This window comes from Aythya fuligula, chromosome 2 (assembly GCF_009819795.1).
Source record: "Aythya fuligula isolate bAytFul2 chromosome 2, bAytFul2.pri, whole genome shotgun sequence".
NCBI lineage: Eukaryota > Metazoa > Chordata > Aves > Anseriformes > Anatidae > Aythya > Aythya fuligula.
In genome coordinates this window covers 22,430,482-22,452,468 of record NC_045560.1, presented here as the reverse complement: position 1 = coordinate 22,452,468, position 21,987 = coordinate 22,430,482, and the positions used below count along the sequence as shown (strand labels likewise).

The window sequence follows — 21,987 nt, the reverse complement described above, 5'->3', positions numbered from 1 at the left end:
GTGTTTGGTGCTGGGCCCCCAGGTGCAAGAGAGACGTGGACATGCTGGACAGAGCCCAGCAGAGGGCTGCAGAAGTGCCCAATTCCCTGACGTGTACACAAGGCAGAGAATTTCCACCTCTATCTCCTCCTTTTGCCTGGAGGCAGTGACAACAACACCTATCATGCCCAGGTGCTCCAGCACCTGCCCTTATCCAGAACATTTCCAGAACTCTTTGAAGAGGGGCTGCAGGTCAAATGGGAGTAACCTGTGGTTAGGCAGGGTACAGAAAACCAGTCAATGTAGGAAAATTTAAGACTTTTCTTCTATCCCCAATGCCCCCTGCTCTTTTTTATTTTGTTAAAGGATAGATTACTAATTTTTTGTAAGTACCTGGATGCCTCATTAGGTCACAAAAAAAATGAGAGTCAAAAATCACACACTGACATACACTGAGATGCTGATAAAATCTACCATATAAAATGATTGATGTGTGATTGAGTAAGGTCATCTGCAGTTCAAAAACTAGGTATCAACAAACATAACAGAAACAAGAAATAAAGATTAATAATTCATTTATTATCTCCAGTCATCACACGTTGATGTTTAGATCATTATTCAGGGCCTGAAGCGCCTGTTTCCTCCTTTCTGGGAAAAGAGAAAAAAAAAAATTGAATGTGATGGAGTTGTGCCAGGTGGCACAAACAGACCTGAAGAGAATAAACACAGCCACACATGGCTTTGGGAAGCTCTGAGCTCAGGCAAGCAACAGCAACCTTCTCTGTACAGGCAAATAACATCCACTTCATATTATCCAGAAGAGTAAGGCAGCCTTTTGAACAGAACAAAACACTGTTGTTACAGCTACTTACCATGGATACAGGAGCGCAGGTGTATGAAGCTGTAAAATCACAAAGATCAGTAGCAGCTTAGCATGCTCATACCCATGCCACCTTGCTCCATCCCTCACCTGAGTATTATTGCTCTTCCAGAAGAACTGCAGTGCATTACTTGAGCATACGTGAACTCTGTCAGTGTAGACTGAGTCCCCATCTGGCTAATTTTGCCAATGATGCTTACAGGTTTTCGGTAAGGGGGTAAAAAAAGGTCATCTGAACTGTATAACAGCAACCAGGAAATGCTGTAAGATCCTAAGCTGATTTTTCTGGATCTGGAAGGAGGGTATGATCACATCTTAACTGTGAGGAAGAAACAGTATAAGGAGTATGTTATAAAGCTGCTTATCAAGTAAGGTATAGATGTTAACAAATATGACCCTACAAACTTCCACTACACTGTGGAAGCACAGTGCTACCACAGTTCACTGTATTTTAAATTCTACATAGCCAGAGCTATGGATAGACAGAGGCAGTGTTAAAACATTGTTCATGAAACATTTTAACCATTAAACACCCAAAATTTCTAGCAGCCCACCTTGTATCTTTACCATCCACGTTTTAACAAGGGCTATCAAAGCAGTAAAACTCCACTCAAAATAACCTGGCAGACTGCTGGCAACATCTTAGCCCCAGTATGGAATTAATAACCTGGAGGAAACAAGCGAGGCATGATTTCCAAGGAAGATATCTTTTAATGGATGAATAATTAGTAAAAGCTTGATAATTTTTCAAATACAAAACTCCTTCTACCCTTTCTGGTCTTATCAGTAGCAGCACCTTCCAGCTAAGCTCAACCAGGAAAAAGCTGTTTTGAATGTGGCATAATTATGCTATTATGTGTCAGTTTTTCCTCACATTCTTCTTCCTCATAAAGAAGACAGGGCCAGGCTATTCTCGGTGGTGCCAGTGCCAGGAGGAGAGGCAATGGGCACAAACTGAAGCAGAGGAGGTTCCTGCCGAGCTACAAACTACATAGTGATGGTAATGGGGCACTGACATAAGTTGCATGGAGAGGCTGCGGAGTCTCCATCGCTGGAGATATTCAAAAGCTGCCTGGACATGGTCCTGGTGTCCCTGCTTGAGGAGGAGCATTGGACAAGATGACCTTCACAGGTCTCCCCCAACCTCAGTCATTGTCTCGTTGTCTTCCTTGCCCCTCACAACTTGAATGTCTTCCTTTCCTCAAGCTGATGGTCATAAACTAACTTTGTCCCACCCTTCAATTTGCCTTGATACTAACTAAATCCAAGCCAGAGCAATTGCACGGAGGTATGTGCAAGTTGGAAAGCCAACTTTGTCTGAGACATGGAGAAAAAAAAAGATTTCTGCATTCATTTGGATAAGACCAGAGAAGGAAAGCACGAGGTATTATCAGGTTCATGCTAGCTTAATGCTACAGCTCAGTGACTTAAGTTCTCCTGAATTACCAACTGGAATTAAACACTTCCTTTTCCAAGCACTTGTGGCTCTGTACTGGTAAAGTGTTTTCTGCATCTTTTTTTGGCAGTGACTCTGTGTGTCCAATCTTTGGTTTATAAAGTACTTCCATTTTATTATTCCTGTGATTTTTCCCCCTGTGAGGGCATTTGTTCAAGTGCTAGGTTCACTGACCCAAACAATTCAAGCCACTTAGGAGCTCTGACCTAACTATTTTGGTTGCTGTTACAGACAAAAAGTATTGCTGCATTTGTTCGGGACGGTACAGAATTGTAAATGGTGGCATGCTCTGAAACATCTTCCGATACACCAATTGTGAAATCGAACAGAACTCAGTTTTAAGACGAGGTCTTAAAGACCGACAAAGAGCTCACATGGCACCTGCTGTAGGGTGACGATCCAGCCTGCTCCAGTCCCACACTCCTACACTTCCACTGGGCTTAGGATCCATATTCACAACTGCACTCCAAACATACTTACATCAAGCACACAGCTTAACACGTGGCTGCACTTCATGACCTCTCCCTGTCTACAAAGGGAGCCGTGGTCACATCACGCACGCCACCGGTAACGTCTGCAGGGACACGTTCCCAGATCCGATGGCAGAAGGGACGTGTGGTGTGACCCACAAGGTAACGCTGAGGAGTTTCACCTAGTTCCAAATCCTGTTCTGCGTGCAAGCACCCACACCAAAAAGGAGAAATCAGCCAGCAAATATTTGCTTTCCATATTGTGCAGGTAACAATCACCCTGCTCCAGGCTGAAAGCAAAGGAGACAAGGTGGTCTACACTATTAAAATGAAGCGGGAGGAGAAAAAAAAAAAAAAAAAAGGAAAAACACAACAGTAATCCAAAAATCAAGTTCAGCCTATTGCTGATGCCTTTAACAGCTTTCAGAAAGTCAAATAAACACAGATTACTAGCAAGGAAATCTGAAGTTTATGTAATACACAAAATCTTGAGACTATTACTGAAAGTTATGAAGTGCTCCAAAGACTACAAATGGTCCCCAAGGAAATGATTCTAAAATAATAATAATAAAAAAATTAACCAGAAATCACAAATTGCATTTGTTCTGGCATATGACCTGTATATTTCTTGGAATTAAATATCTGTCTTTTTATTAAAAACATCCCTGTCTGTTCATGCTGGGTTTAAAACACGAACAGAAGACATTTGCTAGATTAACACCCTTGCTATCATGTTAACTTTTTAAACAATCACACAATAAAAACTTAGCATCTGATTCTCATCAGTTCACGATGTAGTCCAAAGTTTTTCTTCTTCTTATATTAGCTTTATTTGTCACTCGATATAAAAAAAAAAAGACAGAAGGTAAAGAGTTAAAGCTGTTTGGCAGCTGTTACTTTCAACTCCTTTGGGTTTTATAATTTGCAGAGCATGTCAGTTCCTCCATCCTGCAACTTTTTTTTTTTTTTTTTAAAGCACCCAAGCAGAGGAATGTCACAGCCCTATCATCTGCCATGAGTACAACAGATATAATATAGCAGGGGACCTCTGCCTCTGAATCTGTCAATTGTAATAAATTATGGTATAGCCAGGAGCTGACTGAGGCCGAACAGACAGAGAAATCAAAACTAAGAGAGAGCGTGGAATTGGACATGACCTATATTGAAGTGATGTAAGTGGGTGAGCAGAACAGGATGATTTCCTAGAGGGAGAAAATATGCAGAGAGGAGGGACAAGGACAGAGCCTACCAGCACACTGAAGAGGAAGGGACAGATGAGTATAAAACCTTCAGTGCTCTTATAAAAAATAAGCGTTTTGAGAGCTGGTATTCAAGTACAAGGCACACCAGTTTTCTGTTAAAGTTGCTCAGAAAATAAAGACCGATGTTTGGTACTAAAATCCAGCCACAGTAAAATCAGAGCAAGAAGAAAACTCACCAGACAGTGTCAGCATCAGAACAACTGAAGGGCATGCAGCACACAACAGACTGTGTTTGAAGAGAATACCTATGACAGAATCTTTTGCAAACTAGCTTAAGAAAGAGAAACACTTGTTTATAATTCGTAAATAAAATAAAAGAAATAAATCTGCTTTTCCCATCAGAGTCTCTTTCCACACCTAGGTAGAAAGGCTATCTCATCACACACATGTTGCCTAGTGCTACATCAAGCCCCTGGACCTAGACAATTCAACACACCTTGGAGTGGAGAGTCCCTATGCCAAAGAGAAGCTGACACTTAAAAAATTGCTATCCCATCATTCCGTAACTTCGCACTACCTTTGCTACCTCTAAAAGCACGCACTTCCATCAAACCCAAGCTGTCAGCAAGAACGAATGGACAGTGAACTACCCTCGGGCTCCTACCTGGTACCGCAGGGCAGTACCTCTGCAGCACTCACTCCTGAGCACGTCTCTTAGGTAAGTAAGGATGGGAAAATTCACCTCTTCCTGGTTTAGAACAAGCACCCAAATCCAGCAAGACCCACGTGGATATCTTTCAAGCATCCTCTGCTATTTTGTTCACCTCTTCCAACTACTTGCATTTTCATATGAACTTTTTTCTGCGTTTCCACCTGGCTTGCTCTTCCCTACCGCGCACTCGCAGCATGAAGGATCACAAAGCACAACTTGTGCTGTTCAGCTCCCTGTGCAGTGGGAAGAGGAGAACAAATGCAGCAACCTGACAGGTTACAGCTCAGTAGCCCCCTGGTCACAAGCTGAGGCCCTGATGCACTGCTGCTATTTACTAACAACGTAAGACCCAAAAAGCTGGAGTGGCGGTAGGTAGCGCAAGGCCAGCATCTGCCTCCCGCAAGCAGAGATCAGAACAAGGAGACATTTGTTCTGAACTCACACAGCACGGCAAAAACAACTGCACAGCAGCCACCATTCTCCTGAACAGAAGCCAACGGGATGATTTTATTTGATTTTGTTTTTAAATTTCCCCAAATGAGTTCAAAGAATCCTTGGAAGAATCGCTCTGTTCTTGTAATTATCGCATAGCTCCGCACGATCCGGATGCAGAGTTATTCAGGGAAAAAAAAAAAAAAAAAGCAAGCACCGGGATTATGTTGAGTGCGAAGGAGCAGCAGTGCCCTGCCGCACCAGCCCAGGGCGAGAAGCTGCAGCTTAGGATCCTGAGCTGGCAGAAAGCCCACGCCACTGAGCTGTGGGCAACTTCCAGCTGGACCTTTTTCCCCAAAATCCAATTTCTGCACCACAGCTGTCAGCACCAAAAGTCAAAAAGACAGTGGCAGAAGATTCAGCCATTGCAGACATGTTCAGATGGGATGGATCAGAGCATCTACAAACTGTACGAAGAGATCAACGCTAGAGATCTGTCTCTCTCACCATGGATATTAAAAGTATCCACAGAATTCCCATTCTCTCATTAGACATCTCTCATACATGATGCCTTTAATTGAGCATCTTGCCTTACATCAGGGCCATATAATCTTGGAAATAGGACTTCTTTTTTTCTTTGGTGACAATACCTCAATGCTAAACCACATGGTATCTAGCACAAAGCACCGCTGAGTCTGGAACGAGAAACAGAAATACACAAAATTCATCGGTTCTGGGCAAATACCCTACAAACTGACATATTGAATCAGATATATCATAACTACCTCTTGACTCCTGCTTATCTTAATACAGATAGAAAGATACAAAGTAGGTCAGGTCTCTTTTTAGTAGTAAGCATATTTGTGTTTTTAGAAGGGATTATTTATGAAGGCACTATTGCAGAGTAAAGGATGAATTCTCTAGAGTTACTAGATGGAAAAAAAAATAAGTGATATGGAAAAAAAAATCTAAGTGATATAGACTTAAATAAACATTAAAGCTTTAAAAAAACAACTATTGAAAACATTGAAGTCTAACATTAAAATCCACTGTTCCCGTGAAAGTTGAAAATTTGTAAGACCTGATAACAGTAGGCAAATACCATGAAAACTGCAGGACGAGAAGACAAGAAGCCAGTAGTGCTTAATTAGAGGCCTCAGCTGATTGTTTCAAACGCTCAAACAAGGAAGCGCACACACTCATACACACAATTATTCACATGCCTTGTATATGCTAGCAAGGATTTATTTCAAATCTACTGCTATGAACAAGAGAGCACAAACACATCTGTATACATTTGCAAGCCAAAGCTGCTTTGAATAAAGCAAGGGAGCAGGAAAGAAAAGACGACAACTCCTGGCGTTATTAAAATAGCCACAGCGATCCAAGGACAAAATTTAAGCCAAGTATCCTGGATAACACATTAATTCCACAGAACAATGACCATGGACAGAAGACAATCACTTAAGTCGTTCAAAGCACAGGATACCCTACCACGAACACAGAGCTGAAAATGGTGGAAAATGCATTACATTTTTACTACCGTGAGGTAAGGCTTGATTCATACCATATGGCCTTACACGGCTAGCATGTGCGCACGTCGGCACATGTGTGCACAAACGCCGAGGCCTCCAATCCACAGCTGTGTCCATCCCACTCTTCTAGAAGTGAGGAGAACACGTGAGGATTTGGGCAAACACAAAATCCATACTTTTTCAGGGCCATGCAGGAAAACCGTCCATCATGATTCACTGTTTTTGTCTCAGAAATCAGGTAACTAACACAAACCAAGATAACTTAAAGCATGAAGATAACACCTAATTATGTTTACATACTACACCACTTCTCTACAATGCTTAAAAACCAGTAAAACCTAACAACAATCAATCACACCAGTGCCTGAATAATTCATGATAAAGAAAAGGATCGATGGACTTATCATTAAGTTCTTTTCTTCTCCCCTATTCTGTTTAACGTGGTATAAAGCATACAGCAGTTTATTTGCCCCTTGGGCAAAAAGTCCCTGTTAACACAATATATGGCTACCTCATAAAACCGTATCTGAAGCCATCAGTCTGGGTTTAAACCAAAGAAATCTAAACCAAATATTATACTAGGACCACAGACAGCATTACTTACAAGATCAGTTAGTTACCAGCATATTTCTCTGAAATCAACGTTTGTTTGCACTGCCTCACTCTGAGATAAAATAATTGCTTCTTACAATATTTTCTTTACTGTTAACTACAAACAATCACTGACTTTCCAACAGCACCTTGGATTCAAGGTGTTTTGTTCCCCTGGTGCTTAAGAAGATGAAATGAGACTGATGTTACTAACAACATCAAGCTTGCAAGTTACGTTTGAAATACATATTTGTTCACATGACTGCTTTTGGAAATGTAGATTGTCTTCTGGTAGGCTGAAGTTAGTTTTAAAATTTAGCTCAATTCAATTGGGAGTGGGTAAGGGAAAGAGTAAGAGGAAAAGGAAGAAGGTTTTTAGTACTTGTAGCTGGAATCCATTCAGATTTCGCTTCCTACACTGGAAGTTTTACATGCCCACCTTATCATCATCATTATGCTATTTTTTTCTTACTTTAATTAGACAGATTCAGAAACCAAGATCATCATCCATTTTGGGGACAAGTGACTCTGTGTCTACTTACAAAAAACAACCTCAAATTCGAACATCAGGATAGCAGCAATGGTCACCGAGGCGGCTACTGTCTGCCTTCCACACCTGCTGAACGCCAGCCCAGGCTGGGGAAGCTTCATTGCCCAGGGCCAGGCAGCTCCTGGCATTTCTGCTTACACTCACGCAAGCGTGACAAAGAAAAGCATGGAATGGCAAGAAAAAGGTGACGAAACCTGAAAATAATTTCGTGAGGGTCCTGCAGTAACTGCTGGCTGAATACCAGTAAATTCCTTAAACAGTCCCTGAACACTGAAGTAAAAGCAGCAGGAGTTAAGACCCTCAGTTCTTGTATGGCCTGGGTTTACTTCCCAGCCCTCACCTGGACAGTGTGCCATCTCCATCACTGTGCTTTCTCTGTACTCCTCAACTCATCTTCTGCACAAATTGAGTATCTTCCCCATCCTGTGGATAGAGTAAGCTCTTGAAGCAACAAGTGTTACTTCTATTTCAAAGTTATGCCCATTTATTAATACAAACTTTTATTTTACCACTCAACACACTGTAAGAACAATTTTGAGATGCAGCTGAGCAAGAGAAAGTGCTACTCCTTTTGGTGACCACAAATACCTTCTTCAAAGCCTGTCCAAAGTGCTTCTGACTTAACAACATTTTGACTAACAAAGGTCAAAAAGACACATAATCAATGACCAGCCAGCAACCTGATCTTGTCATATACTATTTATGGTCAGCCCCCAGATCCACAAAGCTCTTTCACAATGGATTATTTAGAACACATCCTTATTAGCAGCTAATCTGAGTAACAGTAGACAGAGTGGCATAAAGTAACAGTGAATGTAAAAGCAATGAAAGTTTTGCCCACATCATGGTCAGGAAACACTGCTGTGCATTCACTCTTCCTCCAATTAAACACATAACTTCTTGTAAAAGCTAAAATCACCACGGTTTTGTAAAGCACAGGCATGCATGAACTGAAGAAACGTCACCTGAGAAGGAGTTTGGCCTGATTTGAGCTTCAGCTTTCCCACCATGCAGCCAGGCTCGGGGTAAGGGGAGACGACACTTGACCATTCTGAGTGGCTAACTGATGCAAGGCTTTTAATACTCGAATGCACCAGATATTAAAAAGCATCTTTGTTTATGTGCAATCACCCATGGTAAACAGATCCTCCACTGCTATGACTGAACCTACAGGACTATCATTTATTTATAAGAGTTTGATCTTGAGAGCTTACAATTACTTTTTTTTTTTTTTTTTTTAATTTTTCTTCACCACAGAATAATTTCTGAAAGTTTGGGCTGCTCACTTAAATTATGCACTAAATGAACATATACAGTATTTTCTTGCACTAGGGTAAAAGCATTACCTTTCTACAACAGCATCAAAAAAAAAAAAAAAAAAGGCTTGGCTCTGTTACCTAGCCCCTCACCTCTGAAAGCCCAAAGATTTGTCTGTGCTGAAGGTTAACGTGTGACATGACACAGCTTTGATCCTTTCTCTAAAGATGTCTGCTAAGTTGACTTCTGCAGCTATCTTTCTGCAACGACAGTAAATCATGCTTTAAAAAAAAGAAAAAAAGAAAAAAAAGAATGTTAATGAAAGATTAACTACACGCTCACAGGTAAAATTACTAATTAAAACAAGATCTCCAGTCAGATTTTTAACCCAGCTAAGGAGTGCCAAGCAGTTTTCACTGCGGTAAAGCTTCACAGAGCAGACAGCTATTCAGATCTGATGTAAAGAAGGAAGTTCTTATCTAATCAAACGTCTGGAAAAGCTAATGGTTTTCAGCATGAATTTTAGTACATGTAGGTTCTCTTCCTTCAACAACCGATATTTAAAAGTACTTTTACCAGCTTAATATTCTGAAGCCTGCTGCAGTTACAACCCAATAGCTTGCAGCAATAAGAAAATTTGAAATTCATCCCATCAGAAGCTCTCGCTCCTACTGCTTCAGACTGCTTGGAGCAAGTGTATTTTGTAATTTTCACACAGGCTGCTAACAACAACATTTACATCGACTGAGTCCAGTGCCATAATTCCCTCGAAAAAAGTTTTAACAAGCAGTATGCTAAAGAATGAAAACAACCATCCCGGTAAGAACAAAGAAAATCTTAACTTTTGAAGAAAATGAGCTTCTTCATATTAAAGTTTTAATAGCGGGGGGAGAGAAAAAAAAAAAAACAAAACACAAAAAGTAACACTTCCCCCACACAGACACCCTGCAAAACAACAGAAATACAGCTCTCGTTTCAACCATCTGTGTTCCTGGCTCCTGTAAATCATACATCATGAACCCAGAGACTGCTGCAAAGTTAAGTTATTTGCCAGGACCTTGACTGCAGCACCACGGGCTGAAATAAGCTGAGTCGCAGGAACGCTCTGGGTGCTAACAGGAAAGCTAAAGGAGCGAGTATATTGCTGTGCTCCGCAGTGCCTGTCAACATTATTACCACAAGTAGCTCTTTAAACTACTGTAATATTTGTCCAGGTCAGCGTGCTGCTCAGCAGGTTTCCGAACTTGCCAGGAGCACGATTCAGGGCAGAGCAGAGGGAACAGCTCTCGCTGCCACCTCGGGCCGATGCCACCCCTTCTGCAAACACAACGCGGCGCCTGGGCGAGCTGTCGCCGGGCTGCCCAGCAGCACCTTCCCGTCCTCGTCTGCCTCACCCCCACAGCCCAGTGCTGTCTGCAGAGCTCCTGAACACGTTTCATGCCCTAGCATTGCCCACCCGACCCCAGCAGAAATGAAAAGCCGCCACACACGCTCCCTGAGCTTTCAGAGCTTCCTGCTGGTGCGAGGCAAAAGGTAGGAGAGGGGCAACACGGGAACAGAAGGCAGAAGGGTAGGATAAGAAGTTTTCATGTCTTCTCTCTCAGCAGACACCCCAAAGGAGGAGCCATCAATGCAGAAACAGAATAACTAAGGAGAGCAAGGCAATTACCTGGAGGAAAGCGGGATTTACTCTGGCCGACAGAGAGGTGTGAGAGGAGTGCCCAGCCGCTATCAGGCGCCAGGCAGTAATTGCACCAAATCACATACTTGGAGTTAGCTGATAAAAATTACTCTATCAGGATGCTATGTTAAGCACCCAGGCCTGCCCTCTGCCTTTCTTCCACCTTTCATTTGGCCAAAGAGCATCGTTTCCTCCCAGGCCGTGAGGGAGAGGCTGAGAGCAGAGCCAAGATGACTCAGGTGCTAACCCACGTTCCTCTACAACTGGCGGAAAAACTGGTGAGCGCTACGTACCGCGGTCACATCGGCTTAAACCATGGACAAAACTCTGCCGAAACGACCAGGCACGAAGTGGAGTAGCAGAGAGAACAACCTGTCCTGCTGCAGACAGACGGCTGCAAGCATCTCAAACCATCCATGAGTACATCCACGAGGCCATATGCACTGCCCCAAGCTCCAGTGCAGTTTTCTCAGTCTCCTGTGAGCAAATGAGTTATCCAGAAAGTCTTCATACCTTATTTTTTTGAGCAAAGAGGTGGTAAAAAACTTTCAACAGTTGTCTCACTTCTAAAACAGCTCACTTGCTAGAAGTTGTCCCCTGCTATTTACACTGTAGTCCTACAATCGATTTAATCCTGCAACAACTGGCACTGCTACCATGAAGCCCTCGTTTTCATTTACCAGCTCCTCTCAGCCCCTTCCTCTGCACCAGCAGCAGCATCTGTGTAACTCCCAGGGTATCTACCCGACTTGGGAAGTGATCCAGGTGAAAACTGACCCTGTGTGTACAAGCGTTTTCAGTGGGGTAACTTCCTCCACCTGATTTATCACCCAGCTACACAGATGCCAGTAAGAGAGAAAACAGACAAAGGTGAGAGTAACAATGCAGCTTAATCCAGAATAAATCAACTCTTGGGAACACAAAACTCATTAAAACTGTGGGGAAAAAAACAACATGGAGACAAGCCCAAACAACTCAGCAAGCCTCCTTACTTGCTTCTAAACCTTTCTTTTTGTTTATTTACCCTTGGGAGGAAAACACTTAAGACTCATAAACGTAACACTACAAAGACAAATGGTTTAGAAATGTAAAATAGTGCCGTAGACAACAACTGGTTTGAGCCTTGAGAAATGCATGGTAACCCAGCCAGGCAGGCCATGGGTGTGCTTTCATTCCTTCAGCAGTGGTTATGTGCAACGTACTCAGTAGCTCTTAAGCTCAGGGCAACAGCGTCCTGATGAGACTTCCAGTTATGATATCTAGGGGAGGATTCATCTGACTAAATGGGAGTGCAAAAAGCATTTCTGGGGAGTGCCCGGGCTGCTGGGCTATCAGCAGAGATCCCTACAGCCAGCGGATGCTGCAGCATGATTCATCTGACTCAGGGTGCTCGCCCTGGGTAGCAGCGACGACGCTCAGCTCCATTAGCTGGATAGATCAGATGGTTGTGTCTGCGGGAGGACTGCAGACGACTGACTAAGATGCAGATGCCTGAATGAGGCGAGATGCATCCCACCCAGGATGACAATTGCATGTCCTTTGCATGGGAAGTCATACGCTCATGCACCAAGTGAGAGATGAGATGTCTGGATCTCAACCTTTCACTTTGCACAAATGCCCAAGGCATAAGGTGGAGAGCAAGAGGGATAGATAAAACTGCCAATACATTTATTTCCTCCCAGCAACAGCCTAAATAAAGCATTTACATTTTTGTTTGTTTGTTTTTCTTTTTTTAAAATCAAGGAAGTCTCATAACATCACTGGAGAAACACTTGTTGCCACGTTAGTATACAGCTTTGCTTCTAAAGGATAGAAGACGACAGCATTTTCAGTAATGGTGATCACCAATGTAGGATGAAACTGGGTGCTCCCAACATTGCTATCACCTCTAGAAACATCTCCAAGAAGAAGAAAGGCCTCTTTGTCTGTTTGTTTGTTTCCTTTTTGTTTTAAGCAAAGCAGGATTACCTTATAACTCTACCTCTTATTTACCTTGGCATTTACTGACTGTTAAATTAAGCTCCCTTTCCCTGTTAAACTTCGCTATTACATTACCCACACCTACCACTCGGTACAACAGTTCTCCATCACTTTTGCAGCTGGGATTTCTTGAAAAAAAATGGAAGCATTTTGCACTTTCCTGGATTCAGCTCTGTTGTTGCCCCCGTGCCAAAAGGATGCTGCTGCTTCCTTCCCTCGGCTTCCCCCACGTCCCCGCTTCCTCCCCGCTAACCACTGCTGCCACTGCGGCTCCTCAAAGTCTGCTTCCCATAAAGTGGGGAGGCTGAGGGTGGCCCCTGCGGAGTCACCCCAAGTCCAGCAAGGTTTATGCGGGCTCATCCCCATCCCTTACTTGCCTCACTATCTGCCACGCAACCAGCAAGCAGCACAGCTGAGCTTCCCACCGGTGCAGGTACAGGTTTCAGCTCACAGTGACAGGTTTCTGCTTCACCGCCTGGTGTACGAGGTGCACAGATAATGGATAAGGACAGGATTTCACCCACGGTGACAGCTTGTAGAACTGCAAAAACTAGCAGCGGGAACAATTAAAAGATAACTTCAATATTGGATTTCCAGAGGTGTTTTTGTGCCCTGCCTGCACTTAGACCACTTCTATTCTACATTGTATACTTTGCACTAACAGCAGCTCTGTTTAAATATACACAACCCCCCACGCAGTCAGCACGGGAGCCAAATTTACAGATTATACTGTACATAAATTAATTTTCCTTTCAGATCATCTCTAAATTCATTGCTCTTCAAACAAGCGAAAAAGCAAAATGGGTATATCCGAAACAGAACATCTCACATTATTTGACCCACCGGCATTTCACAAGGAATGAAAAATGTAGCCTTGTGCTGAATCCTGCTTTCAAGGTCCCAGACTTGCCATATGTCAGATAGGATTCTGTGTTAATATTTTAAAGTGAAAGATTCAATGCATTTATTAAAAGCAAGAACAAATTACAGTATGTTCACATTCTTATGGCTCCGTAGTAACAAATGCATCCTTCCAGTTTCCAATAAAACTAAAGATGGTGCTCCGAAAAAGCATGTCTATAATGCTTATTACCCATGCACAACAAGCCAGATATTACATTAGCTGAAAACTTAATGTAAACCAGCTTACAGGAAAATGTTTCTGGAATTTCTGGAAAAAAAAAAAAAAAAAAAAAGGACTCAGTTCTCTTTGGTATTTCCTATAACAAAACGTTTTAGTGTATATGGCAGGTTCTAAAAAGCGCTGCTACAGGTAGGTTGGTTGGATTCCTTCCCCTCACAAAAACTTGTTGGAATAGACTAAGAAATTAAGATGTCCTTTCCCCCCCCAGGTAAATTAACGTAAAAATTTTTGTATTACTTGTTTGTTCTAGTAAATACAAGCCTCTTTACACAGGTTTCTTGTCTTCCTTACTTGTGCTGCCCGACAGGTATACAGCAAAACCCCCGAGACCTGCGGGAGAGGCAGGACACCAACACCACAGCTCTCACAGAAGCTGCCTTTCTTCAGATCCAAAGGCGGAACTGATACATGCCGGTGCAAAGGGAAATTAATCCTACAAAAAGGGCCATACAAGGTAAACATCAGTGTCACAAAAAAAGAAGTACTGAAAACGCACACCTTGACTTCAGGTTGCAGACATTTTGGAGGCTGTTTGATTTGCCTTTGGCTGACTGGAAACAGTAACTCTCTCCCTACATCACTGGTTCGAGGTAGATGACAATTGGATTGATCAAATGGACTGGAAAAATTACAAATACCTGCAAGCAGCATCACTTCCAACCACACTGCTACCCAGAAGCCAAGGCACGCACCCGTACTGTCACGCAGCAGCACAAGCTGCCCTGTGCATCCACCCTGGGGAGGCTGCTTTGTGGTGACAGATGAACTGCTGCTGGACAGGCAGTGAATCTCCTCCATGTGAGATGTTCACAGCTGCTGTGTAGAAGGCAGCATGCCCATTCCTTGTCATGGAGTTTAGTTTTGCCTTTAAGAAACGTGTGCTGGTTATTTGCATTATAATGTATTCCATCTTCTCTTTTGCTCCTGCCTTAGGAAATATAACTTCATAGGGAATGCCACCCTGTCCACGGCAGGGGGCTGGAACTGGATGGTCTTTAAGGTCCCTTCCAACCCAAACCATTCTGTGAAACGAATTCACTAGGAGAAGCTGGTGGGAATGGTCCTTAGCCCCCAGATTACACATTAAGTCTTCCTGCCATGAGTTTTGCTCTCATTTTTCTTCATACACCAAGACTGCTGGTAGTCATTGCTTATTTACAGGAGTACAGAACTAATCTGAAGTTTGTTCTAACAGCGGGCAGTGACATTCCTACCACTCAGTGCACCAAAATCACTGAAGATTTCTCAAGTTTTCCAATGACCCTGAAGGCACAACCCGCCCTCCATCCCCACACACATACACCGAGGCTTCTGTTAGGTACCGGGCATATGGTAAAATTGGATTTCATTGCTCCAAGAAACCTCTCCTGTAGAGAGGGGACTGCTATCTGAAACCCTTCACTCGGCCAGCAGTCGGCACAGAAAGCAGGCAACCCTAAAACTTTCACGAACCAGGTCTCATCCAGTCAGAGGTGTCGGTATAAGGTTAAAAACAAAAACAATTAAAAAAAAAAAAAAAAACAAGAGAGGAAGGGAAAAGGTTGTTTTTCCCTGTGTATTAGGGAACACACGTGATTAACACCATCTCAAGGCTCAAGCAGACAAGTGGCACAGGGAAGCCAGCGTGGGAACTCGCCACCCCCTGACGAGCGCATACACGCGTGCTCCTAACTGCATGTACTGGACGCTGAACCACTCACTGCGAAGTAATACAAGCCAAAAAGGTGAACACAAACATTCGCCAGAAAGGCTGCAATTTTACACCATGAACTCACCAAGGCAATTGTTCATTTGGCCCAGCTCTCAGCATGCCATCTGCAAGCATTAGGAGTTTAAGGTAAACACAAAAAAGTTTAGCATTTTTCTTAATCTGATAACCAATGAAACCAACAAATACATCCCCCTCATTCAGATTTTACAATACCATTTAGCACTAAGCAAACAACTTGTTCCTCCTAAACTAAAACATCTTTTGTGCTGTTTTAGAGCAGTTTAGTTTCCACTCTTGTGAGTCCATTTGTGGTCTCAGTGAAATAATGTTTGCATTTGAAGGACATCGGTAATTTATGGCAGATTGAGAAGAGATGGTGCAGCAGTGCAAGATGAAAGAGATGACTGGTTTTACTTCATCTTAACTTTATCTACCATCACAGCTAGAACTGCAAGCCTGGCATAAGTGGCTTAAAAAGAAGCCAAGAACTTGAGGGTCTCTTCACTGCAGTTACTGAACCATCCAGAGAAGAAACCTTTCCAAAATGTCCAGCTGAAATGGCTGTGAAATTGGCTTTCACAGCACCAAGTAATGTAATGCCTGGTTGCACGCAGGCAAGCAGCACTCAAGCATCAATTTCCCTATCGCCCATGCACCCAGAGGGTGAAGATATTGTGGATTCTGACTAAGTTGTGACAGCTGAACTTTTATTCACCATCACGCTAGGAAAAAACAATCTGCCTGATCTTATCCCGTGGTTACAAAGTTGGGACAGCCTGAGCACACGCGTCTACCAGCAGAACAGTTCTTGAACTGGATGTTATTTATTATTCAAATGTGTTATTTTATTATTCAAAACTTCTTAGTTTTGAACAACTAACAAAGCATAAAGACCATGGAAGACATAAATTAAAACCTATATCCACTGCATCAGCTGAAAGCCATCCTGGGCTTCTGCACGACAACGTAATACTGGAGCAGTTCTTTTATGAGATCCTCCCTAGCATCCACGAATGAATCATCACCGCTTTCCACTGCAAAGCAAAGTTAAAAGCCAACAAAGAGATTGAACCCCTCTCAAATTACACTGATTTCTCTTGCATTCTGCCCGGGTTCCTGTCGCCTCCTCACATAACTCTTAAACTCCCACCTTGCCAAGGCTCCCAAAGTTTAAAAGGGGCTGCTCATGTGAAGAGGCTCATCGAGTATTTCAGCTGTACTCAGCCAAATCACCAACTGACAGTCAAAATCCAGCCTAAGGGGTTGTGGGTATTTTTGTTTGCTTGTGTTTTTTTTTTAATATTATTTTTTTTAATTATAATTTCTATACATTAATTTCAGTATACATTCAAACCAATTTAAGTTTCGAAATAAATAATAGAACATTTAAAAAAAAAAAATCAAATATAATTTAGTCCCGTTTGAAAGACTGGCCAGGTTGTAAGCATGTGAGAGAAATCAGAGAGAACATCATATCAATCCTTAAAGTATATTCCTGGAATTCTATACAACTTCATTGCTGGGGTGCTAAGGCCCAGTAATGACAAAAATGAATAACTCATCTGCATGGACTCTGGTGTACAAAAAAAAAAATAAAATAAAATAAAAAAAAATTCTTCCACTTACTGACACTTACAGGTTACCTCTGTGACCTTCGGAGGCCACACTGTATCTGCATAATGAGCCAAATAAGGTAACAGCCTGCCAAAGTCATCCAATTTTCTAAATAGGGTGCTAAATGCGGAGCTTAATTACCAGTACTTTCCATATTCACCGATTATGTAACCAGCCTGCCTGAGCAGAATTTCAGGCTGGAATCGTCTGAACAGAAGGCCGAGAGCAGTGAGAAAGAGAAATGCTAGATGCAAAGACTCGCTCATCTTCCCTTCCTGAACCAGGACACCAGCTACATATCCCATGTTAAAATAGCTCCAACTCCGAGACATATTCACATTAACAGAGGAATGGAAAATCTTAACTATGTGTCTCATCTAACCTATCCCACCACAGGGAGGATTCTGCCATAGTCTCTTGTAATCTGTCCAGTAATAAATGCTGCAGTTGAAGCAATTACTTCACAATAGCATCCTCTGGTTTTCTCACCTCCACCTTCATTCGGATCCCTTGGTACTCTAGTCTCTTCCCAGCCACAGGGGGTACATCCATTCAGAGGAAAGAATGTCATCTGCATGCATCCCTAAACTTTGGCAGTGGTGCTCTCTCTTCACCTGTAGCTAGAACTATCACCACGGTGCTAAAGGGCAGGAGGGAAAAAAACAGTTGGTTTAAGCTGTACAACCACTTAGCGCTTGCTGTGCTCAGCACACAAACAAGGAATGTGCGGGGTGCTAAAACACTTCCCCATCCCCATCCCCCTGATGTTCACACCTGATGGGTACACAAACAACAATTTTGCATCACAAGCTTTTTTAAAAGAGATTCACAGTAAATAGCTGGTAACTAATAATTACAGCTCATGCTTCAGTGCTAGATCAGCTCTACATAGCCATTTACCAATGCAGACATCCAAAGCTCACAATAAGAATTTGGGAAATAATGCTACCTATGAAAGCTGAGCTGCTCTTACACTGAAGATAAAATTAGACCGTTCCATCTACATCCAAATGTTCTCAACTCACTGACATAGCTGCTATTACTTAAATCATCAGCTAGCAGTTCTGATGGGAATGCAGCAGCTATGGAGACAAGTCTCTCCAAGATACACTGAGCTGAGCTTACAGTAGGAGGTAAGATCAACAGGACAGTTGAAAAGCATTAATTTTGCTGATACCTCACCATTCTCATCGTGCATACAACCGATTTCTCCTATGATACAGAAATTACAATAGAACTTCAGATACCACGTACTAGCTAGCATCAAGGGATAAACACAGGTCTTTTTCTCCCCATCTCACCTATCAGTAAACTCAATACAGTCCTGAGTTTAATGGCCCTTGAGTCATAGTTTAGTACTTATTTTGTAACAGCTGATGTTCTGTCCTTAAAAGAAGGACTGAATATGACATTGACATCAGATCGCCTAGCGTGGTAGGTTTTGCTACAAGATACCAGCACCTTTTGAATACTCTATATTAGCACAAGAGTCTACCTACAGCGTATACCATAACTATAACTATAAAAAAGTCAAAAAAATATTACTTCGAACGTATTCCTTCATTCCTTGTGGTAAGCATTGCTTACTGGGTCTTAATGAAGGGCAGGACAGGAAAGCTTATAGGAAACGGGACACAAGCACCCTCTTTACAAGATGCACTTCCATCCTACCGCAGAGGGAAGAAGGCCACTGAGCACAGCCACGGGGGCTGAGCTGGAGTAAGACCTCTTCCATCCCTGCTGGTGTGCGGCCACTTGACAGCGCAAGCTACGAGGCAACTGGCGATGCTGGAGATGCATTTAATCGTGGCACATCCAGGGCCTGGCACGTTCAGGACCAGCAGGTCGCCAGGTTTTCTGCTTTCTGACACAGTCCTGGTCGCACTGCTGCTGCAGGGCCCTTTTCCAGGCGCAGCGAGGAGCAGCTCTCCCGTCACACCACGCCGGGAGCCAGCAGGGCACGGAGCATCGCCTCCTACCCACCTGGCATCCACACGGGGTACAGGTTATGGGGCAGGTGCTGCTCCACGCCCTGCCCACGGGTACCTGCAAGGTGCAGGGCAGCACAACTGGGCCCAGGAGGACAGCGACTGCCACAGGGGCACCCCCACAGCACCCCGGGGTGCTGGGCTCTCGCCCCAGCGGGGCTCCTGCTCCCAGCCCAGAGGTGCTGGTGGGTGCCAAGCCATCAAATCGCCTTCCCCGGCTGCCCCAGCCCTCTGCACCGAACAAAAGGCCGGGATGAGGCCCCAAAACGTCCCTGCGGGGCCCGGCCAGCCCCGGGGGAAGGGGGCGAGCCCGCAGCACGGCGGCCCCACAGAAGGGGGGCGAGGAGCTGGGGCCAGGAGCCGGGCGCCCCCCAACCCCGGGCCCTGCGGCAGGAGGGCTGCCGGGGGGGATGGACGCAATGCAACAGCTCGGGAAGCGGGGAGGGAAGGAAGGAGAGAGGGAGGGAGAGAGGGAGGGAGGGAGGGAAGGAGCGAGGGGGCCGCACAATGAGGCCGGCGGCAGCCCCTGCCGCTAACAAAAGCTCCCCAGCCGCGGGGGTCGCACCGCGGGGCTGTCCTCGGGAGGGGGTCTCCCGTCGCCCCCCCCCCTCCCAATTCCCCCCGATTTCTCCCCGGTCCCCCCCCACCGCCCAAGGCTGCTGGCACGATGCAGCCTCCAGCTCCGGGGAGCCGCGGCACAAAGCGGGCCGGTCCCGCCGCCCTCCTCCCCGCACCGACCTTGAGCCGCCTCGGGCGCCCCTAAGGTTTTGGTCACCGCCTTCCAGACGTTGCAGCCCAGCAGGCAGAGGAGAAGCGCCGCCGACCTGCTCATCGCCGCCGGGAGGGAAGCGAAGCGCCGCCGGAGCCGCTGCCCCGAGCAGGAGGAGGAGGAGGAGAAGGAGGAGGAGGAGGAGGAGGAGGAAGAGCCGCATCAGGGGCCGGCCCGCTCCGCGCCTCCCTCCATGTTGCCGGGCGCTGCCCCTCCTGCTTTCCCCGCCCGGCCGCCGCTGCCCCCGTCCCCCCCGGGCCGGGCGGGGAGGAGACGGGGGAAGGGCTCCGCGGCCCCGGCTGCCTGCGGGGGGGCACAGCGCTCCCTGCCGGCCCTGCCCCGCCGAGGGGGGCGGCCGGACGATGGGGGTCCCTCCGCCGAGCCCTGGAGCCCGGCCGTGCTTACCTGCCCCCGGGCTTCGTCCCCGCTATCCCGGCCGCCCCCCTGCCTCCCCTCGGCAGCCGCAAAATGGCCTCTGCCCGGCGGGGGGGGGGGGGGGACGACGAGGCGGGCGAGGGGCGCGGTGGCTCGCAGGGGCCTGCTCGCCTGTTGCAGGGCGAAAGCGGTGTTGGAAATAAAGGCTAGGGAGGGCGAAGGGCCAGCCGGGGCTCCGCTGCTTGGGCACACGGAATCGTTTCGTGGAAAGGGCCTTCAGAAATGGGGCAAGAAAGGAAGGGCGAGCGGCTGAAGGCAGATGCTGGAGGCCGAGGTGGCGGCTCTGCGCCCGCTGTGGCCTTGCAGAGCCCGTGGGGATGCGGTGGTGGCTGTCAGCGCATCCTAACAGGCCTCACAGGAGGGTTTCTCTCAGGTTTAACCTGCCCCATCCGTAAGAGCATCTCTCGGTGTACATCTCTCGGTGTGCTTTCTCTCCAGGAGACGACACAATGCCGTAGCGCTCACGGCTGCCTGGCTCTGCTGAGCGTTGTGCTTCCCAGGCGCTGCTCGTGTTTCCTGACTGCTGCTAGGGCCAGCTATTATGGCAAGTCTTTACACAGCTGTGCAAAGCAAAGCCTCGGCCCCACCAGCTCACAGATTTCCCATGATCTGGTCCCAAATGCTGTCTATGCTTCTGTTTGCCTGTAAGGCTGAAGTTCGCATACCTGGAAGTTTAATCCCTCATAGAGGCATCTTATTTTACAGCTTCAACTTTTACTTGTAACATAATTCTATTTTTAAATAAAATCTACCATAAAAATGTTGGATATTTATTTATAGGAAGCAATACAGTTGTTTACCACTTCAGTATGTAACCAGACTAGCTACCACAAGCTACAGGTTGTTTCCTTACTGAATTTTATGCAACTCATATCCCAGAAGTATAAAACTGATTTTGCAATCCTTGAATATTTTCCATTTTCTTTTTGGAGACACTCCAGTTGATTATAATGTATTTTACCCTGATTTTATTGTTAAGAGGTTCAAATACATTTTCTTAGACTTGACAACAATGGTGTAGACATTGCTATTTTTTATTATTGTTGTTATTTTTATTGACAGTTTGGAGGATTTATTTGTAAAGCTCATTCCAATGAGTAAAGTAGTTACAGAAAGACTATTCATTTCAAAGAAAAGACCAAGTGAGCACATACAGATCATCTGATCTTATCCCTGTATCTTAAAACAAAGATTTGAATACTGTCTCGTGTCCTGTCTGAACATTTGCAACGAACCAAAAATGGTCTGAAGAGCCCAGAGGATTTAAAACAGAAACTGGATGAAGGCTTGGAGGCTGTTAGTTACTATCATAGAATCACAGAATCATTATGGTTGGAAAAGACCTCCAAGACCATCCGGTCCAACCACCAACCATCATTACTATGACACATTCATTCATAAAGAAAGAATGTTAGCCATATGGTAAAAAAAAAAAAAAAATGCATACAGTCTACCACCTTTTTTAAGATCCTACTTCTCTTTCTTTGGGTGTCCATGGATTTAAATTAGTACAAATAAGATGAAAGTCATAGCTTGAAAGTTAAGTGTAAGAGATCTCTGTCCATAAAGAAAGCCAGACCTATTTCTTACAAAGGATATGC

The 21,987-nt window shown here is 44.8% G+C and overlaps 1 protein-coding gene across 1 annotated transcript in view; it reads right to left on the bottom strand.

The window, feature by feature from the left end:
- FAM171A1 (family with sequence similarity 171 member A1) overlaps nt 1-20,144 on the bottom strand; it is an 85,282-nt gene extending 65,138 nt beyond the window's left edge. The window contains exon 1 of the mRNA XM_032180729.1: nt 19,921-20,144. Within this exon, the coding sequence (XP_032036620.1) occupies nt 19,921-20,014 (94 nt within the window). The 5' untranslated portion in view covers nt 20,015-20,144. The remainder of the gene's footprint in view (nt 1-19,920) is intronic.
- Between the last annotated feature and the right edge of the window lie 1,843 nt (nt 20,145-21,987).